Here is a 21,474-nt window from a genome sequence, read left to right on the forward strand (position 1 = left end):
TGAGCCGTCATGTTCCTTGCTGTTGTGCTGCTACTCAGCGTGCAGCGTCTGCACAGCTCTGCTCTCCCTGCGGTGTCCTCCTATGAGTTCACTGCCTACAGGATGCAGCAGTACAATTTGGCACAGCAGAACCATGGTACGTTCAGACACGGCTCCTTCCTACACACTCTCACATTCACGTATTTTAACTTCTTGGAAAATGCAGCGACCTGTCCCAACTCATCTCGGGCAACACGTGAAAAGAATATTGTATTGGAAGGTCTTCACCTTCACTTCTGCCTTTGGCAGCTGTGAATAAAGTCTTACTCCAACTTTAAACATGACAAGAATGTTGCTTCGTTTAAATTGAGTGTTGTGTAGTTTGATGTTGGTAGAATAATGATATTTTTACATTAATCTGAAGGATGGTGACAAAACATGACAATACATTTTTAGTGTCATACATCTAATGTTGGAAAAATTGGCATTTAAAACAATGTGAATAGCCACAGAGAAAATGTATTTTATTAAAAAAAAAAAAAAAAAAAAAAAGTGAATTGCCTGTGTAAATTGCATAAATTAGTCTTTCTCAGATAATATAAAAAAAAAAATTTGTTGCATGAGGAGTAAAAAGATGTTGGCATTCATTGTCATCCAGAGTCGGGACTTTTCTTTTAAGTGGGTGCAGCAGTTGAATAACAAGCAAAATAATCATAGCAAGTTATAATTTGCTGTTCCGAGCAAAATATTTACTTTTTATTTTGGTTTGACAATGAAAGGAAGGTGTATTTGCATGTGTATCTTTCAACCCTGCTTTGTCCAAGTTAGAAGGAAAAGTGCATGAAGTTTCCAGTCAACTGGGTCAGATATTTACTTACATACATTTGCACCAAAAACTATGTCACAAGTTAACTTAACAAGTGTGGGTTTGCACTGCGGGGTGACGCTGGATTCCCTTCACACAAAAAACATGCAGGTGCAAGGAAGAAACAATCGCTTCACGTTGCCAAGAGACCTTTTTCTTTTTCTAACTGTGACTGTAATTGGTGAAAAATCTGGCTTCTGTGATGAGGTTTCATTTATGGTCATTTGAATTGAATATATAATCCAACCTTAAAATATTGAAGTTCATCTTACTTTCTCGGCGGGGGATGGTCGTTGGCAGTGGATGCTGCCTTTGAACAGGACTTGCATCTGTTTAATGTGACTTGTGTCCTTCGCCGAGGCTGCCGAGGAGCCATCTTGGTGGCCGAGGCCCGTTCAGCAGACGAGCCGTCCTTGACCCGCCGCTGTGTCATCATGAGGGTGCAAGACTTCAGCACTCAGAAGTACTTTGAGGCACAGAGACAAAATGCTGCAGCTGTATTGATCCTGCTGCCCAAAAACACATCTGGCATCCCTCATGACACAATACAGGTAATTAATTACACAGTAGGTGCAGTTAACAAATTGTTACTAAACAAAGAATGCATTGTTTGGCACAATTCTCGTTTATCATTTTTATAAATCTGACAACATCCTGGTATTCTGAAGTAGGTAGAAAGTTAAAGTGTGATGAATTACTGCCATTGAATAATTACAAGTACAAAACATTTTTTCCTAATCTACTTGTTTAACAATGACCTCTCCTTTCTCAGTCCTTCATGGTGAGTGAAAGTGAGACCTTGCAGAAGGAGACCCTCATGCCAGTGTATGTAGTCCCCGAGGATGAACAGCTGCTCTCCATGTATGAGGAGATCAAGCAGGCCGCAGCCACACGAACATCATCTATATTTGTGAGAGGTAATAAACACAACAAGCGTAGTGAATATAAATGGAGAATGGTATATATGATGAGTCGAGACTTCAATCGGAAATTGAATTAGACGCCAATAGGTGTCAAAACATGACGAACATGGTAACGATCAAGAAAACCCAAAGGGAAAACGAAACATTTCAAAGTACTGTGTTTTTTATGTTGGCAGTGCTTCGTAGCATGGTCACAGCTACAGCCTTCCAGATCCTGGTGAGCAACACGGCACCGATAAAAGCCGTGACTGACAATTCGGTAATCACTCTGGAGGTGAGTGGGGAACTGCTTTTTTGTTGTATAGAAAACTTAGCAGGAGATGCAACATAAGTACGAAAGTCAGATCTCAAGTCAGATCTCTGTTTGCTGCTTTTTTTTCATTTGCACTGCCGTGTTTGTTTCAGGGAGTGCTTCTTGGATCGGTTGAAGACGCTCCGACTATCGTCATCACTGCCCACTATGACTCTTATGGTCTGGCCCCAGTGAGTCACATGCAAACATTTTTTTATGAAGGATGTCCGTCCCCCCCCGCCCCCCAAACATGTCAGAATGGACAATATAACACTGCACTCATCATGGGATTTTGTGTTCTACACAGTGGTTGTCATTTGGAGCTGACTCTAACGGCAGTGGCGTGACCATCCTGATGGAGCTGGCTCGTCTCTTCCAGAAGCTCTACAGCAGCCCCAGCACCAGACCACAGTGAGCTCATGAACTAGAACACTGGACATCAATACGGCACTCAATAAGTATAAATTACTATGAATGTCATAAACATTTGTATTTCTGTACTGATTTAATTTTTGTCCTTGATACCTTTTCAATTCCAAACTGTGTGTTACTTGAAGGGATTTGCAGTCTAAAGAGCCAAAGGGTGTCAAACACAAAACATAAAACAAATACAGACAAAGGTTAGCAAAATGATCCCCAAAGCATAAATATGTACCCCAGTGAGATGCGAGGTGACTGCACAAAGACGTGAATCAACCACAAGGTGCTAAATTAAAGTAAGAATGTGTAGGATTAAACTAATATCTTTAAAGAGAAGCAAAATCACCACAAAGGTGGCAAAAACGCTGACGGTGAACAAAGATAAACATGCAAACACTTGAAGTGAGTTTGAAAAGACTGTAAAATGACACAAGCCTAAGTGAAACCCAAGACTCTTGTTTTCGTTTTGTTTTTTTAAGATATAATTTAATGTTCTCACTGACTGGAGGAGGAAAATACAACTTCCTTGGCACAAAGAGGTGGATTGAGGAGAATTTAGACCATGCTGGTGAGTTTTTGTGGCCGTGCTCAACATGTGGAATTTGTACCGTATTTGCAAAAAAATAAAAAGATTTTTATTTGTGCCAAATATTTTTCCAGAGTCCAGCCTGCTGCACGACAATGTGGCGTTTGTTCTATGTCTGGATACTCTGGCCAATGGAGACGAGCTGTTCGTGCACGTGTCCCGCCCTCCTAAACCCGACAGTCCCATGCATGCATTCATTCAACAGCTGGAGGAGGTAACCAGCATCAGTTTGACTACATCTGCGAACATGTGCCAATCTGACATGTTGAAATTGCTTGACGTTATGTTGGTCGTGCAGGTGGCGTCCTCCAGATTTCCCTCGGTGAAGGTGGGATTAATTCACAAGAAGATCAATCTGGTGGAGTCCACAGTGGCCTGGGAGCATGAGCGTTACAGCCTACGCAGGATCCTCAGTTTCACTCTTTCTCATGTTGAAAATCCTAAATCTGAGCTCCGTGGCTCAATGCTGGACACAATGTAGGATCTGAATCATTAATGAAATAACTCACTTTTAATACTTAAAAGGCACTTTTATTTTTACATGGCAATTCATTTTTTTTTTTTTTTTTTAATAAACATCGCCTCACAGGTCTCAAGTGGACTTCAGGAGACTTAAGCGTAATGGCGTCATTGTAGCAGAAGCATTGGCCCGATACATGTACAATCTTTCTGACAAGGTGAGTGAATCTATTCAACAACAAATCCATGAAGATATAGAGTGAGTCAAAAGTTTTTACAAGACGTTAATGCTTCATGTGTACTATTTCTGTAGGGTTCCCCAAAGGAAGTACAGCTTTTCAAGGGTCAATTGGTAAGTCTCTACAATTTTGGTTGAGCATTGAAAGACAAGTGCTGACCTCTGGTGTTAATTCACAGACATTACAGAATATTCATTGGAACATCTAACACATTTGCATGGATCCATGCCATTGATACAGAACAATAGCAATAAATGGCGAGAAAAGTTGTATTTGAGAAACAAGATAAACATTTTTTTTTTCCAGATAATTAGAAAAGTGGATTTTTAGCCACTTGACATACAGTAGCTTCTAGTTTTGGTGTGATTTATCACACCTTTCTCCTTCTGTAAATACACTTCCACGACCTTCATGCAGGACTTTCAGGACAGTCGGATTTCCAGTTGGATGTCCTTCTTGACATCAGTCCCTCGGGCCACTCAGCTGCTGGATAAGGAGCCCGGTCACATGCTGCTGGTCAACTCACTGGAGCACGAGTTTAAACGCTACCTGCAACAAGTCTCCAGACACACGTTTCGACAGGACAAGAGGTCAGTCGCAGTAGCTCAAGTAGAAAAAAGAAACATACACGACAAGGTCTTTTCAGACCTATTTGCTTTGTGACTTGATCTAAAAATAATCGCCAAAAATAATCATCTCCCTACAGGGACCCTGATATTACCTTTTTTGACCAAATGAACCAACCTGTAGTGATGTACAGGTAAATAATTCTTTTGAGATTTGTGGATATACTAAATGTGTTCATTTGGACACTGACACTCAGTGTTTTTCAGAGTGAAACCTGCTGCGTTTGATCTCTTCCTCGGTGGTTGCATTGCTGCTTATTTGGGAATAGTTTATTATGCAATCCAGGTGAGTAATGTACTGTCAAATCATTAATTCATGTTTAATAACTTTGCATCCTCCAGAAATCACAAGGTTTCAAAGCACTGTAATGAGTAGAAAGAAAAAAACAAATCTTATTAGATATTCAGTGTCTTATTTTCTTTATGTCGTTTTTACAGAATTTTGGATATGTCTACGCAAAACTGAAAGCAGCAGTGAAATCTAAGCACCAATGAATGCAGTGGGACTACAAACACTGAAGCTGTGACAAGCACTTTGAAGTCAGTTTTGCACACGCTGGAAAGTGTTGTTTCACTGGTTGTGCACAACATGAAAGCGGTGCAACATGAATCTTCTCACAATGGCGATATGCATATTCTTGTGTGCGTTTGCTTTGAAGTGTATATTGTTTGTACCTTTCATTATGTATAGACTCACTGAGGCCTGAAACAGCAATAAAGAATTGGTGCTGCATCAAAGTCAGGAACACCAACCACAGCCTGGATGTGATTTAAGCAGCGATAAAAGACGCGGTAATGCCACATCATTACCGTGATGGCCCCTTGTCCTCTGCCCTGCATCAGTTGACATGGATTTGACTGGGCTAAACACTGCTGTGAAACCAGGCCCAAGCACTGCAGTGAACCAACAGCCAGCTCCTGTCACTGATAACTCAGTGAGAGCGCTGGAGACACAAAGACACCCTACAGCGCTTGGTGAATTATTAATGTTTGTGTTGCATGCTGACACGGAATAGAGGTGAGTGTGGGTGGCGGTGGGAGATTCTTAGAAGTTCCATTCCTCCGCTGGTTTGTTCCAGCTCTGTAGATATGATGAAACCCGAGTCCGTTTTCACTGGGAGGCAGTTCCACTGCCAGGAGCCGAGCCTCAGTGTTTGAGATCAGCGCTGGCCGGATTGTGAATGGGCCCCTGGGAGGGAAGTAGGTCATGGACAGTGACCCCAGGTATGAGTCTCTGCAGGGGGCTTGGAGCTTTAGAAGGATTAATGGCTGAGTGCTCAAATAGCACAAAGAGTTGTTCTGCTTCAGTAAGGATGCTATTGACCTCCAAAGAAGTAGTTACAATGGCAACAGGTTAAATAAGATGTTAAAAAAATAAATGGAAGCTATCGACATGCTTCCAGGGCTTTACAGCAACCGACATTAGGGAAATTCCTTAAATGTGCAGAATACATAACGAGGCACGTAAAACTGTGAAATCGTAAGCATGCAAATCCAAACAACAGATAAACCCCAAACATATTTCAAATAAATGTCAAAGTAAAACATGTGGAGCACTGATATGTGAGAAGAGGTGGAGCTAACGTGATGGGGAGGAGAAGGATGCTGCTGCTGCTGGAAGATGTTCTGAGCACAACAGGAGGCAAACAGTGCACAGTGAGCCCTCCAGTAAATCAAGATGGCTCCTCAGCTCTACATCACGGCGTACAAAGAGCAGTTCAGGTCTCCCGGCAGAGTGAAACGAGAAGAGCTTCGGCCAACGTCGGCCCACCGCAGGAACAACCCCCAGCCCCGGCCGGTAAGACACTCAGGCTCGTCTACTGCAACATTTATCTAAATATTGATCGAAGATAAAAAGATAAATACCTTTTCTTGAGACAAATATGTTGTGGTACTTTGCTCTTGTTATTTAGCAGATTTGAAAACTATGGTGCACTGAGAGTTAGACAAGACTAACTTGGTCACACTTATTACTAAGACTGATCCTCATTAAGCCACAGAAGTGTTAGTCACTAATTTGTGGTTGGTTGTTTAGGGTTAGGGTTTCCCTTTTGCATTGAAAGCTGCAATATATCTATTATGCATTACATCTCTTCATCTATTCAAAAAATAAATAAATGCAAATATCGAGCAATTTGGACACACTCAAATTTTGTACATTGCAATGGTGCTGAGAGAAAACAAAAGGACAGGAAATTATCTCTCAAAAGTACACACAGCATGGAAATGACTCGTGCCTTAATATTGGCGCCCCAGCAAAGAAACAAAATGGTACTTTTGCAAATGCAAGGTCCTACAATGTGGAAATGGAGGCTATTCGGGTGGTTTTTTTTATCTCTGTTTTTACAAGAATGTCATTCATCCTCGTCTCATTTCCACCCCTACATATCCATCTTTCTGTTGTCCCCTCAGGACTTTCTGTTTCCTCGCAGCCTTCAGCCCAGCTACAGGTCATCACGTGCACCGCCACATGCCGTGAGCACACATCAGCCCCTCTTCCCCCCAGTCAGACATTTGTCATTTCGCTGCCCTGTTGAGGCTTGTCCTGACAACTCGTCAAACGCAACAAATGCAGAAGTGCAACACATGCCCCCTCTCACCCCATCGAGAGAGCAAGCTCTGCCCTCTGCTGACCGACTGCTGAAACTACAGCCGGCAGGGCCTCCTGCTCACTCCACTGCTCCGCTGCACACTGATCTGAACATCCAACAAAGGTAACTGTTTGATCTATTTCAATCTTATCTTATCTTGAGAAAACCCCAAATCAAAACCTTCCATGGAACAAAATGTGGTTTATCCAGAAGTGGCTTAGGCCAAGACATACTTTTTAGTTGAACTTCCTCATATTTTACAAGGTATTATTCTTTCCCTCACATCTGGTAAGTCAACATGCTGTCTGTGAATATTCTCTTAAATCTATGGTGTTGCACTACAACTTAAAATAAAACTCCAATAATATGTCTGTATTGCATCAAACCTGGTTGTGTACATTTTAAATCTACTTTATTACCATGACTTAAAAACCCAAATATAAGATAATGCTGATAGAATTCCTGTCTCTGACTCCCATATTTACCTGCCACTACCCCCTGCCCAGCTCTCTGGCACCCCTCAGGGGTCCTACACTTTGTAAACCACCCACCTAAATAAATAGTGAGTGTGTATTGATTTGTTCAGATTGGATTCACAGAGGGGGTTTCCACCCACTCTCAGCACAACAACTAATTTGATTAATTTATTTTTGACTTGTTTTTGTGGCCTATGGACCCTAAAAACACAAAAAGATCTGATAAACCTTACAGATAAGTAACTTGTTGACAATTAAAGGTATGTTCAAAGCAATGTTTTTACAGGCCAAAAAGAGGTGTGCAGTTTCGAACAAGACCCCACACGACCAACCCCCCTGCAGCTTCTCGCCACTTTCCACAGCCGCACCAGAAGCGTCGCTCCAACAGCTCTCTGGATTACAGGTGCACATTCACTTACAAATATTGTTGCACAAATATACCTGCCTTTTGTAGATTTTTCAGGTTGCTGAAGTCTCACGTTCTTCCCTCTCTTCTCAACAGTGGCTGCTACAGCTGCTTCCATGTGGTGAAGCCCTACCAAGCTGGACACTACACCATACATCCCGAGTTTGTGTCTGAATGCCTTTACTAGAACAATTAGAGCGGCAGATTCCAAAGTGAGGATTTAGGATCACCAGAGGTCCATCAGGGGACCTGCAGGGGATTCCCCAGCAAAACCAACGATTGTTAACTGTTGTTTAATCCCTGCTAATTAACCATGCGAGACAATGTGTAACAATGAATAATGCCGACTGCCCCTGGAGCAATATCATCTTCTTTCACACAATGGAAAAACTCTCACAGTTAATCAGCAAAAAAAGATCTTCCCAAAAGGGACTTGTGGTGATGAATTCAAATGAGGTAACGTGGTCCATATTTTGCCGTCTGTGACATTGAAAATTAAATCTCCTATTAGAGCATTTTCCACATGTGAAACCACATGAATTTTCTGTTGGATGTTTCATGAGCTAAAACAGAAATAAACGAGAAAAATTTACCCAAGGGCTTTACAATCTTATGGTAGGTATTCTCCAGGGATATAATACAGCAAATAAAGGAAGAACTGCACAGCGCCGATAGATGTCATTGAACTAATGCACAAATAAATGTGTTTTAATTATCAATGTACTGATTTAATCTCTGTCGGTATTGCCTCTGAGTGAGATATTTTGTGTGGTATATGGTTCTCCAAGAGGTCAGAGTGCACACAGCTAACATAAAACAATCCTTAATGACCAGTAAAGACAGAAAAACCTAAATGAAAAACAATATGAACACTTGCTGTAGATACATGAAAGCACCACGAAAGGATACAAAATGATGATCTCAATGACTGTGAGGACACGCAATTTACAAGCAGTTATCACAGAAACATACCAGGGGGATATAAACAATGAAATGAGATTCAAACATTACTGTATTTACCTATTATATGGGGGGGGGGGGGGGGGGGGGGGGGGGGGGCTGCTTCATGGGATAGTGGTTAACATTCTATGTTCAGGTCCAGGTCAATTTTCATAAATCTCGGATTACATTACATTACATTTTCTCTCTCTGCTAAGTTGGATTTTTTTTATTTATTTATTTTTTTACAGGTACTCTATTTTCTTGTCATGGTTCAAAAAACTTTAGAAAGTTTGTGAATCTAGATGTGTGAATGTATGATTGTCAACTCGCTGTGTTCATCCCACGTTGGACTGATACATACCCATTGTACACTGGAGGAGATAGACTCTCTTGACAAGATAGACTCTATTTTAGGGTGCTTAATTTTTTTGACAGAAAAATGCTCACTTTTTTTTTGCCAGTGGTGACCTAGAGGTTGGAGAGGTGAACTTCGTCTGACTTTTGCAAGTTTAAATCCCTCAGTGGACAGGTCACTACTGTCGGTCACTGAGCAAAACTCTTTACCCCCAAAAACTCCTAGAAATCGGATGGGTAAATGTGGATGTTTTCCACAAGGAGATCAATAGTTTTCAATGTCGATAGCCTAATTTATTGAAAGTGAATCAAAGGCCCGGGGAATGGTTTTAAGAAGGCTACTTTCAAATCAGTACTTATATTGGTAATTAAGTACAATTTAAGCAAAGTAAAAGAGACAGAAGTAACAGCTCAGAAAGACACACAAACGACAACAAAGTAATCCAAGACGACAACTGAGACGACGTACAGCTCCTGGGGAGGTCCTTGTGTCCCAATGTGACATCCTCAAATCCTGCACATCTGGAACTCCAGCAGAAGGCGAAAACAGATGTGGTGGACTACATTTCCCATGGTGCCTTGGGCGGAGCGGGCGGACACGCACCAACACGCTTTGGTTCCTTTCTCAGTCCTTTTCTGTCAACTGAGGCAAACAAGTTGGGTTTGGAGCTGCCGAGGGAGCTTCTGCTGATCGGTAGGCGAAAACTATTTATAACCATTGATCTGAGAGTGAAAGTGAATCTGCACGCGGAGATAACCGCAGTCCCACTTATTTCTCTCCCGTTAACTTTCTCGCACCACCCATCAAGGCGCTGAAGAACAACGTGTGGTTTCCACATTAGATCACTGCACGCACAATCCGAGACTGAACATATTTCATTTGATCCGATTGTGACTTTTACTTTGAAAGTGCGTACACGTAATTAGTGTTGCTTCAGTGTAATGCATACTTTAAATGGTCCTTCGCGCATACGTGTTTATTAAGAAAGGGCATGGAAAAAAACCCCAAAGCACTTCTGGAGGCAGTGAGACTTTCTCACACAGCTGCTCTGAATCAGCACTTTGTTTGTTTTCCTCCTCGTCAGGACAGATAATGAATCGGCTGAAACTGCACATGAGAACCCCCATAAACAATAAGACATGACCACGACCTGAACATTTCACTGAAAAATACTTAAAATAGTTTAAAAACAAAAAACAACAACTTTTACTTGACTGGAAGTAGAGTGATCAGTAGCTTATTCAATAAAAAAAAGTACGTGAACACTATTTTTAAGTCATATAATCTTTATTTCTAGATTGTTTTTATTTTTAATTTTTTTTACATCATGCCAGTTTCATCAGTCAGCTGTTAGTTTTTTGTGCATTCAGTAAAAGTAGAAATTAAATGTTATGTTACTATAATTACAAACAAAAAGCTTTATAACTTATTTGAGTTCAAGCTACAAGCTTGAGTGTTTTTGATAGAATGGATTTGTCAAAAATGACTTCTTTCTCACTGTAATGTTTGTTTTTGTGTGCAGAAACCCGATTAAAAAGATTAAGTGGTGTAGATAACTAATTAAAAAGGTAATGTTTAGAATCTACTGTAATATAATTGTAATAGAAACAGTTTCAAATTATAATTTAAGTCAATACAAAAGCACAAGTGAAATGAAATTTCCTTGCTAAATAGATCTGCAGAGTAATCTTTAAAGTTGATAACTTCATTTGCAGCCTGATGTGGAAAGTCTTGTAAAATCTTAGTTCTTTTCGTGGTACTTACTTGTTGAGCTATTCATTTAATCGTTTTAAGACTTTCCTGGGTCAGGATCCTTAAGCGTGGCTGCAAGAGCAGATCTCTGGAATCAACAGGTAGTTCAGTGTTAATTAATAATGGGCTTATGTTATCACTCCTGTTGTTGGGGGAAATCTATAGTAAGGGTGGTTGAACACAGAATTAGTCAATAAGATTGCTAATTAATTGCCAGCATTTTTTATTATCGACCCCTGCTGCCAGGGCAAGGCGCGAGGGTCAATTGGTGTTAGGACGAGTCAGCAAACAGGGAGCTTGGAGGCGAATGAACTCCTATCGCTCTGCTCTGAATTCTAATCAGATCTATTCTGATTAGCTAAAGCCACAATAACTATTCTTGACCAGGTCATTATCCACAAGAATTTTCCCTTGTATCCATGCTAGGAGGTACAGTGAGGTCCGGTCTTGTTGGATTTGTTGGCACGGTGGTAAAAGTGGACTAGTACAAACCCAGTTACCTCGACTTTTAGATAGCTGGCTTTGGCCTTCCACAACATTTAGTATTCTTTCCTCTCTTTCGCAGTGCTGGCAAAGGTATAAGGCTAAAATCCCCCTTTCTCCTTTTCTACCCCTTACATACAAATGAGATTTCTTTCAATTGAACTCGTGTGTTAGAATTACAGCTGGGAACAGCCACTTTATCTTTTTTTTAATGTGCAATTGGCAGTAGATTTGTTTGGTTAAATCTCGATCACACCTTTAAAGTTTGCATCCTGACAGCGTAATACCTTTAAGTGCTTGTTCAGCATTGCAGAGCATGTAAGACTTTGCACAAAAAAAATGGAATGGAGGCTTTGAACTGACAGAGAACAAGAGGGGCTGAAAGCATGTTTTTTTGCACTGATCTGACAGGCTGTTTTCCTGCTTGTCTCCTATCATTAAGTCGATCAATTCTTACTTTTCACAAATGATAAGCGATGCACGGTGCATTTTCCTTTAAAACAATCAAGTTGTGGGCCTTCCTCCCCCCCGAAATCCAGTGTTTTCTCTGTGACAAACAGAAACTGCATCAGTGCCTTTTCAAAGTTCATTATCTCATTTTCAGGACATTCAGGCAAACAGATGTGACAACAGGGCAGAGTCCAACAAGAGAGGATCCCTCGCTGAACACTGATGATCACTTTTTGGATTTTCTTGCTGAAGTCATGTACCAAGTCGTACCAGGAGGAGCGGGGGGCACAATTACAGATGTTATTCCCAAGCAGAAACACAGCAGGGACACTCGACCCTTAGTTGGGCACAGTGTAATGTGTCTGCTGCTGGTGATTGCAGCTATGACCGCGTGGTGTTACTACATCGCCTCTCTCCGGAAAGCTGAGCTGCTTAAGACTCAGCTGCTGGATCTGAATAAAGATGGCTATATAATCCGCAACCAAGGAGGATCAATTGTCTTCAGAATGGATTTCAGGTTGGTATTTTAAGTTGGCTATTGAAATTCTTATATTTGTTTACATCAATACAAACATATTTTCTAATGTAGAATAATATGTTCAATATCTTGGGTTTTCATAGAAATGTGTTGTTGGTTTCGAAAGAGAATACCTGAAAAGTTAACATTTTTAAACTATTGGCAGGTCAGGGACCCTTGATTTGGATTCCTGCACTAAAGAAGGAGAGCTTCTGAGCTGTGGGCGTACCACGGATAGGAAACTGAATTTCTTTATTGAGACGGTCCGACCCAAAGACACCGTGCAGTGCTACCGTGTGCGTTGGGAGGAACTCGTTCCTGACATTCCTGTCGAACATGCCATGACATACAAATTTGCACATTGGTACGGCGGTGCAGTGTCAGCTATCCAGCACTGGCCCATCTCCCTTTCTGGTCAACAGGCTCCAAAACCCTTTGTCACTAGCGACATCTACTCAAACCGCAATGAATTCGGTGGCATTTTGGAAAGCTACTGGCTGTCATCAAACGCCACCGCGATTAAGATCAACAACTCTGTGCCCTTTCACCTGGGATGGAATGACACAGACAAGACCATGTACTTCCAGGCACGATACAATGACAGTCCCTTCAAGCCAGATCCAGGGGAGGAGCCTTGTGCTGAGCTGAGCTACAGAGTTTGTGTTGGTTTAGATGTGACATCCATACATAAGTACATGGTTCGCAGATACTTCAACAAACCAAACAAAGTGCCTGCCAAAGCCATGTTTCGTCATCCTATTTGGTCGACTTGGGCATTACATAAAACTGACATTGATCAAAAAAAGCTCCTGATGTATGCTGCCAACATCCGCAAATACAACTTCAACTGTAGCCACCTGGAGCTGGATGATCGCTACACCAAACGTTATGGGGAATATGAGTTTGACCCAGCAAAGTTTCCCAATGCCTCATCTATGTTTCAAAAACTGAAAACCGATGGCTTTCTGGTGTCTCTCTGGATTCACCCTTTTGTTAACTATGACTCAGAAAACTTCCACACCTGTGTGGAAAGGGGGTTGTTTGTAAGAGAACCCACAGGCCAGATGCCGGCTCTGGTACGTTGGTGGAATGGGATTGGTGGAATTTTGGACTTCACAAACCCAGAAGCCCGCGATTGGTTTTCGTCCCAGCTACGTTCGTTGCGCTCCCGCTATGGGGTCTCCTCCTTTAAATTTGATGCAGGAGAGACCAACTACTTGCCATGGAAATTTAGCACTCGGACTCCCATTCGCGACCCAAGTTTTTTCACAAGACGTTACACAGAAATGGCAATTCCCTACAATGATAGAGCTGAGCTGCGCAGTGGTTACCAGTCCCAGAACATATCCTGCTTCTTCAGGCCGATTGACCGAGACTCTGTGTGGGGCTATGAGTTGGGTCTCAAATCTCTTATTCCCACAGTGCTCACCATCAGCATTCTGGGATACCAGTTCATTCTACCAGACATGATCGGTGGAAATGCCTATCTGAACCGCACAGATGGAAATCGCGTGTTGCCTGATCGTGAGCTCTATATCCGCTGGTTGGAGCTGTCTGCCTTCATGCCCTCCATGCAGTTTTCTATTCCACCGTGGGAATACGACAGCGAGGTAGTTGAAATTGCTCGGAAATACACAGCCCTGCATGAAAGCATTGTGGCGCCGCGGGTCCTTGAGCTGGCTGGCGAGGTGTTGGACACTGGGGACCCAATCATACGTCCCCTGTGGTGGATTGCCACAGGTGATGAGACGGCCTATAAAATAGACTCCCAGTTCTTGATTGGGGATGACCTCATGGTCGCCCCAGTTTTAGAGCCTGGGAAGCAAGAACGTGACATCTACCTCCCAGCTGGCCGTTGGAAAAGCTATAAGGGGGAGAGATTTGATATCAAGGAGCCACTGCACCTCACAGACTATCCTGTAGACTTGGATGAAATTGCCTACTTTGTTTGGGTGTAGCAGGAAGGAAGCACGACACTTGATTAGTTCTCTAGTCGGTCTAACCTGCGAGACGAAAGCTTCAAAGCTTTACCTTAAATGGCGGAAATGTGAAGGCTTGTCTGTGTTTAATAGCAGAATTTGAAAAGTCTCACAGGAATTTATTTAAACTCGCATTAATTCACAAACATGATTAAACTTCACTTTAAAATATTAAAGCTCATTCTAGCTTGATATTTAATGAAATTATATTCAGTCTTATTTCAGGTTCCTAAATACAATATCTTGACAGAAGATAACCAAGTGGCCTTAGAAGTGATACCTTACTACTTTTCCTACACAGCCATGGAAACGTAACACAGGAAGAGTAAAATAGACAGCAAATTACTCAGGAGATGCTCAGGTGTCTGTTTTTGTGACACCACACAGTCAGGCTGCAACTTGTCATGTCAAAATGTCATGCTGTTTTTTTTTTTTTAAATTTGTGTCTTAATTAAGTAATGTTATGTGTTTGAAGTTGCATTTTCTTTTTAAAAGTTGTCCATTATGTAAACATTTGTTAAAAAGGGAATGAACAAACTGTGAATTGAATAAGGTGCGAGTGTCTGTGGATATCATGCAGCTCGTCTATTTTTGAGTCTCTGTACTTTGAATTTCAACTTTAGCCACACAGACTGTGTTGTCGACAACTGAGGGCGCATCATTATTGCAGCTAAGCAGATAGAAGGCTGCATAAAACCTCGACATGTCCGCCTGTCCCGTGACGCTAATGCGCGTTATCTTCGTCGGTTCTGGATACTCTTCAGAAATTCAAGGTTTTATGCTTCACTTATTAAGATGAATGCTTGAGGTTTAATCATTACAAACTGCGTGTGCTCTCATTTGTGTACTACAGTGTCATGTAACTACTCTTAGCCCAGAAGAAGAAGATGCCTTTTATTAGCCTCTAAATTTTTAATACTCTTCCTCAGGTAACAGCTTTTTCCAGCTGTGGACTATTTGAAGTGTCTGTAACACATTCTTAATGTCTACATGCAGCTAAACACAACGTTTCTGGTACATTTTTTTCTCATAAATGTATGATGAAACAACACAAAAATAATTGCGTTACTTCACGCCAATGTTGAATTTTTTAAATGTACTTTTCAAATTAAATGGTACAGTGTGTTTTTTTTCACTTTTCTTTTTTCTTAATGTGAATATTATGACTGCAGTGATGCCTGATGCATTGCATTTATTGTTTTATTGTCTCTGCTTTTATTAATATTATGCAATGCTTTTGGTGATTGGGATCCTCCAAATGTCCTAGAACACCTCTTGTTCTACATGTGCATTATATATTATTACACCGCAGTTCTTAAAGTATATGAAATAAACTTCTATTATCCAGCCATAAAACAGATATTGATTGTCACATTAAACTAGGGGGCAAGCATATTCCACCCACCAGCATCTTCCAAAGTATATCTGTGCAGCAGCAATAAGAATGATGATAATGTGAGTCATTTTAATCTCTGTTCTTAATGTAATAAATTCAGATAAAAAAAAAAAACGTTCATATAAATGAAGGAATTCTTCGTGAAAATGAGTTGGCGAATACATTTCTGGGTATAATGATGTCCGTCCTTGACTTCTACTTTTTGTGGTTGCTTTTATATACAGTAGATTGTTTGAATGGTGAAGTTATGGAAAATTTATTTATTTTTTTTTCTAAATTGAGATAACTGCAGTAACTCTACTGTTGAGTACTGGTAGAAATGTTCACTCCTTACACTTAATAAGCCCTCATGCCGACCTCTGGCTTTGACATCTGGAACCTTTCTTGACCTCTGTGGGTTTTTGTTTGTGCCCTGTGACACTTCCATCACAACAACACTCCCTATTTATAGCAGCTCTCTTTTAGCAGCTGGGCCAGGCCAGGCTCTCCGGCTATTTCAGTCTTAGACCATGTTGCTTCATGGCTGGAATGAGAGGTTATATCTGGGGCTGAGGGTTTCTTTGCTATTGGCTTTTTCACACAGTGTGTACTGTTTAATAAGTGACGATTGACGAAAAATGAACAATAATAATTGCTTTATTTTAAAACTGTTTAATGTATTATAAAAAATGTAATTCTGATTTTATTTAATTGTGATCATTTTTGATGCGTTTAATTTGCCTGAATGTGAAGCTGTTGCTTTTGCTGCCATGATGCATTATTTCCAATGTTTTTTTGTTTTTTTTAAATTACAGTGTGTAATAAAACAAGAGTTGAGAGAAAACAATATAGTGTCGTAGTTTTTTTTTGTCAGGTCTGTGTTGTGCTATAGGTATTACTATCAAAGTTAGCAAGTTAACAAGCATAGCTCCGGCTTGTCCAGCCTAGTTGATGTAGCAGCCAGTCTTGCCTCGGTCCAATAAGGAAAAAAATGGCAGATTTAAGAGGAAACCCAACATGATGTTACAAACCAAACTCAAAGAACTTGGGAAGTTTAAAAGAGTTTTGCTGAAAACAAATGGAATGCGACAGGGACTTGTAACTGCCACCCATTGAGCAAAAGTGGCATAACTTTATAAAAGCAGAGATGTGCATGATGTTTATGGATTAAACTGATTTACATGTACTCCTAAAACACATTTTGACTGTAGACACCTCCTGTAGGACAAAGCCATTCATTACACAAAACCCGTCATTACACCTGTAGAATAAAACAAATTGACTTTTGTAATCACTCCAACCACTAGATGTTGGAGAATTTGTTAACGAGGGGTTATATTTGATGTTTTCCCAATCAAATTGGGAGATTATATTTCACGTGAGGACAGATTTATAAGGGCCGTGCTGCTTTTACTTTTCACAAACACCACAAAATATATAAATAAAATACAAGAAGATAAGACAAATGGATTTGCGATATGGGGCAGCGAGCTGACCGTGCAATCAACAAGCCACTAACAACCTATAACCTCATATGAGTCTGCGATACATGAAAACTAATGTGCCTATCAGCTCAGCATTGAAAGGGACACCCTTGAGGGACTTCTCCAACTTTTCTGATACCTGGCTCATCATGGGCCAATAATGACAAGGTGATGAAACAATTGTGCAGGTTATTTGGAGGCTGCGTTTGGATCAATAAATCATCTGGCGGTTCATGATGTGAGGCCAGAGAGCAAGCTATATAAAACTGTATGAGCAGACACCAAGAATAAGACAGATAAACTTACTGAAGTAGGTGATGTGGCAACAATATTTATTACAATTACGCCATTAAACATGGTTGTTGTGAGTTCAAACAGCCTGGCACCTCCATTCCTCACAGCTATAGTCAATCTGTCATATGTTTGGAGAATTTATTCCATTTCACCTCAGCGGGATATGCTTCAGAACTACTTCACTTTATTTGCCAATGTCTCATCTGTCTTCAAAATTGATCTCGGCTTTGCAGCCTGTGCGGGGAGGACATACATTCATTGATTAGCTGTCTGTATGCTGCTGGGATCAATATTATTTGCCGGTGTGCTTTCTGCAATCATATTGTTTGGTTCTGCCCATCCTTTCATAGACAGAACCAATAATTCATATAAGATGTTCAGAAGCACAAGTATATAGCAGATTTCTTTGTGAAAGAGGCGAAAAACAGAAAAATATTAGAGGGGATGATTATGTGTCATGGATTATATGGCTAGATATTAGCACCTAGTGCACAAACGCCTTTTTTCCAGTAGTGTGCATTATTGTTTTAATAGAGGGACAAAGAACATATTAACATGTCAATTCGAGCAATAACAATATTTTTCAGTGTTTAAAATACAGCTAAAATTGATTTAAGAAAAAAACCCCAACAAGAAATAAACCCAAACAACTCATGTTAATGGCTCAAAGAGCAGATTGTCGATGTTTTTTACGCATAAAAAATTGAACAATGAGACACGAAACCATGTTGTGCTGCAGGCATCCAGAAGGGAGCAGTGTAGCTTCATTGATGAGTTTGTGTGCTGACATATCAGTAGACCATGGTCCAGATGTTCTGCACACATATTTGCACACGTACACACCTTGCAGGACACAAAACTGGCAGCAGACTCCCCTCCCCCTTCCTTCTCCACCTGTGAGCCCACCTGTGTGTCCATCTGCAGAGGAGAGACGCCAGTTGTTCTGGTTAGGAGCCAGTGTGTCTCAAGTACCTTCCCATATCCTCAATGAGAGGCTTCAGTGAGCCTGTCTGCTGTCTGTCCCACTCAGGAAAGCCTACATATAGCACACACAGTGAGTGGACCTCAACACACTTCAACAGCGGACTCAAAAACATCACAGACAACAAAGATAGTTGAAAATAAAGGTAACCACATGAAAATGTCTTCAGTTAAGAAAAATAAGGAGAGCACACGGTCATTGTTCCTGCATGAACAGGCTTGAAAAAAATTGTTGTTTGTTCACTCATAGAAACACAAAAGGAGACAAACCATGATAAATATGCTTCACTTTTATTAACGAAAAAAAAGAAAGAAAAAGCTTTGGGGCTCCTTGGAGCTTTATGTGGAATGAGCATTTATCGTACAGGACCACAGGGGAAATAAAAGCTCATGGCCGCCTCCATTGTGAAGTGAAAATCTTTGTCCTTAACCCAAGATTTTCAGTCCGTAACTAGAATGACCTCTCATCTGGTGTTGACGCGGCTTGTCTGACAGGAATGTGTCTGTCCTCGCTTGGTAACAAATGAACCCAACACCCCAGAGACCGGGCTCGCATCTGTTTATTCTTTTCACCTGGCAGTTCAGTACACTGCATCAGACTGACATTCTTCTGCATCCTTTATGGATTTCAACTCTGCCTCTGGCATTACATGGACAGAGTAAGACCTGTCCAGTACACATTTTGGGTCTTAGTGTAGCAGTTTATTATAATGGTTATGAGGTAATTTTCCCAGCAATGCACTTTTTTTTTAAACTATTTTCTGCTTTCCAACAATAGCTGCATTTTTAAACAATAATATGAGTTGAAAACCACAATTATAGTTTAATTGTAGTATGAGGCTCACAGGATATATCAATATTCTTTATACCTGATGCATTATACTATATACACTCCTCGATTAGAATTGGTTTAAAACTAAAGAAACAACTTTCGTTTGACATCATGAGCCAGAGAGAAGATCCAAACAGAGAAGGTAACAAATGCTGAAGATGATCATAAAGCCATATTCCGACTGTCAGGGATCACTGATTCTGTGCATTATTATTATTATTATTATTATTATATATTATTATTATTATTATAAGTGTAAAATAATTCCCCAAAATGCATCAACTAATAATCTGCAAGTGATTTTCTAATAATAATTTAAAAAAAACCAACCTTTTAGTTGTGATCCATTTTTTGCCGACATTGTAGCATCAATCTTCTTTAAATCTTGACTCTCTTAAGATCGGTCATGTAGTATAAGGTCACGTTATGTAAGCAGGCCAGAAATGTTGGTGCTCTTATAGAGTAAAATGAAGGGCTGGGCGCGAGGACAACTGGCCAGGCGCTTTCGTGGGGGTAAGAGATTCAACATAATGTCTGACACTGAAGAAAAGACACATAATTGAAACATTGCATTGCCTCTGCAGGCGTGCACAAGGTTGTTTGATTGATACTGTTTTAGAGCACTCCTGTCCTTGTATGCTCATGGGGTTTACCTGGAGAGAAACCAGGGGAGTGGGAAAGGTGCTTAGGTGGCTCATCTGGGTTTTGGAGGAAAATTGGTGCCATCCATCACACAGTGCATTTAACAAATGCTAACGCAGGCCCGGCCAACAAAGGATTCGTATATAAGGCAGCAAACTGGGAAACGCGTGAAGTGCAGGGACTGCTGAGGGTCTATCAATCAGCCAGTCAGCTCCTTTATTTAACAAGCGAGGGCCACAGACCCCGAGGGCCACACTCCATATTCTGGCTGGTTGGGCATGCAGTCTTCCCCTGTAAAACGACAGAAAAAGGGGAAGAGAAGGATGTCGGGAGGAAGGAAAGAGGGGCATGAAGGGATTGGGGTTGGGGGCATTGATGGAGGTGCAGGAGGGTTTGGCCCGTGTCCCCTGGCGCGCCGGTGCGCTTCATCTTCTCAGTGCAAGGGCCTGGAACTGCTGCTTGATGGGATTTTCAGCCCTGTGGCCTCCGCTGTCCCAGCATCCATCTGGAGGGTTGCCGTGTGCACAGCGGAGAGCCAGCCACTCAGCGACACAGCCATAAAGAACAACCCGTAGGCCAGCCAATGCCACTGATCTGAGGCTTGCAGCTCTGTTCAGTGGACAGGCCAACGCTCAGTGGCACACATTCCTGTCAGGGACACAGGCTGATCCCTAAGCTACTGTGTGCTCAGTGGAACAGAAGACACGCTCTGAGAGGCAGGCCACATCCAACCAGTGACTCCTTCAAAGCTTAGAAAATTGGAATGGAACAAGGAGTTTACTATTCAGCATCCTTAATGACGTAGAGAGGACTGTCTCCCTCGCTCTCTCTCACTCTCTCTTCTTTATCTGTCTGTTCCTCTGAAATTGCCTTCTATGCCCTTACCCTATAGTTTCTATGGCTTTCCCCCCGATTTTACAGTATATTTCAGGATCTGATAGGACTTATAGAGGCACGAAGCAGGTGTATATGCAGCAGTCACGCAGATTTTTTATGGGGATAAGCTTGTTGAAATTTTCGCCATTATGAAATAATGTCTGAAAACAGTGCGATATCACACTAAATCCATTTCTTTGGAATAGTTTGGTTTAATACCATACTGCACAGCACCCAGAAACAATAATATCAGCAATATATATAATTGAAAATCAACAGCAAATATGCAAAGACAATCATTACTGCCTCTCATTATTGGATCCAATTTATGTATGCCTCAGGGAACACGGTAGAAAATAATGGATTGGTGTTATGGTGAACGGGGTTACTGTAAGCACAATACAGGGGTGTCTAGCATACACAAGATTGAGTCTGATATGTCTGATACTAGTGTGGAAAGTTTGAATTGGAAATGTTTTTGTTTCTCCTCAGGGCTAAGCAGCATCATTATCATATTTTGTCCCTCTTGACGACTGTAAATTCTGTGAATGCAGCCCGGTGGTGGGTAAGGTGGGCAGAAGGCAGACTGTATAAATAAACAGAGTCTGTCTGAGGGCAGCACTGTGGCCCCCACCTGCCCACCATCAATC

The 21,474-nt window shown here is 41.2% G+C and overlaps 2 protein-coding genes across 2 annotated transcripts; both read left to right on the plus strand.

Moving 5' to 3' along the window:
- Positions 1-9: 9 nt before the first annotated feature.
- LOC308128729 (BOS complex subunit ncln) lies at positions 10-4,962 on the plus strand (the record flags this gene model as incomplete). Its single annotated transcript, XM_080494395.1, has 15 exons — positions 10-136; positions 1,205-1,395; positions 1,617-1,761; positions 1,944-2,041; positions 2,173-2,250; positions 2,367-2,470; positions 2,959-3,047; positions 3,140-3,279; positions 3,364-3,542; positions 3,655-3,742; positions 3,838-3,876; positions 4,181-4,353; positions 4,470-4,523; positions 4,597-4,675; positions 4,828-4,962. 15 exons carry the CDS (start codon positions 10-12, stop codon positions 4,882-4,884), a joined length of 1,641 nt encoding a protein of 546 aa, XP_080350521.1. The 3' UTR covers positions 4,885-4,962.
- Positions 4,963-9,765: 4,803 nt separating this feature from the next.
- On the plus strand, positions 9,766-16,515 carry myorg (myogenesis regulating glycosidase). Its single transcript, XM_080494777.1, has 3 exons — positions 9,766-9,852; positions 11,999-12,361; positions 12,528-16,515. Exons 2-3 carry the CDS (start codon positions 12,099-12,101, stop codon positions 14,317-14,319), a joined length of 2,055 nt encoding a protein of 684 aa, XP_080350903.1. The 5' UTR covers positions 9,766-9,852; positions 11,999-12,098; the 3' UTR covers positions 14,320-16,515.
- Positions 16,516-21,474: the final 4,959 nt, after the last annotated feature.

This window comes from Blennius ocellaris (genome assembly GCF_963422515.1).
Source record: "Blennius ocellaris genome assembly, chromosome: 4".
Classification (NCBI taxonomy): domain Eukaryota; kingdom Metazoa; phylum Chordata; class Actinopteri; order Blenniiformes; family Blenniidae; genus Blennius; species Blennius ocellaris.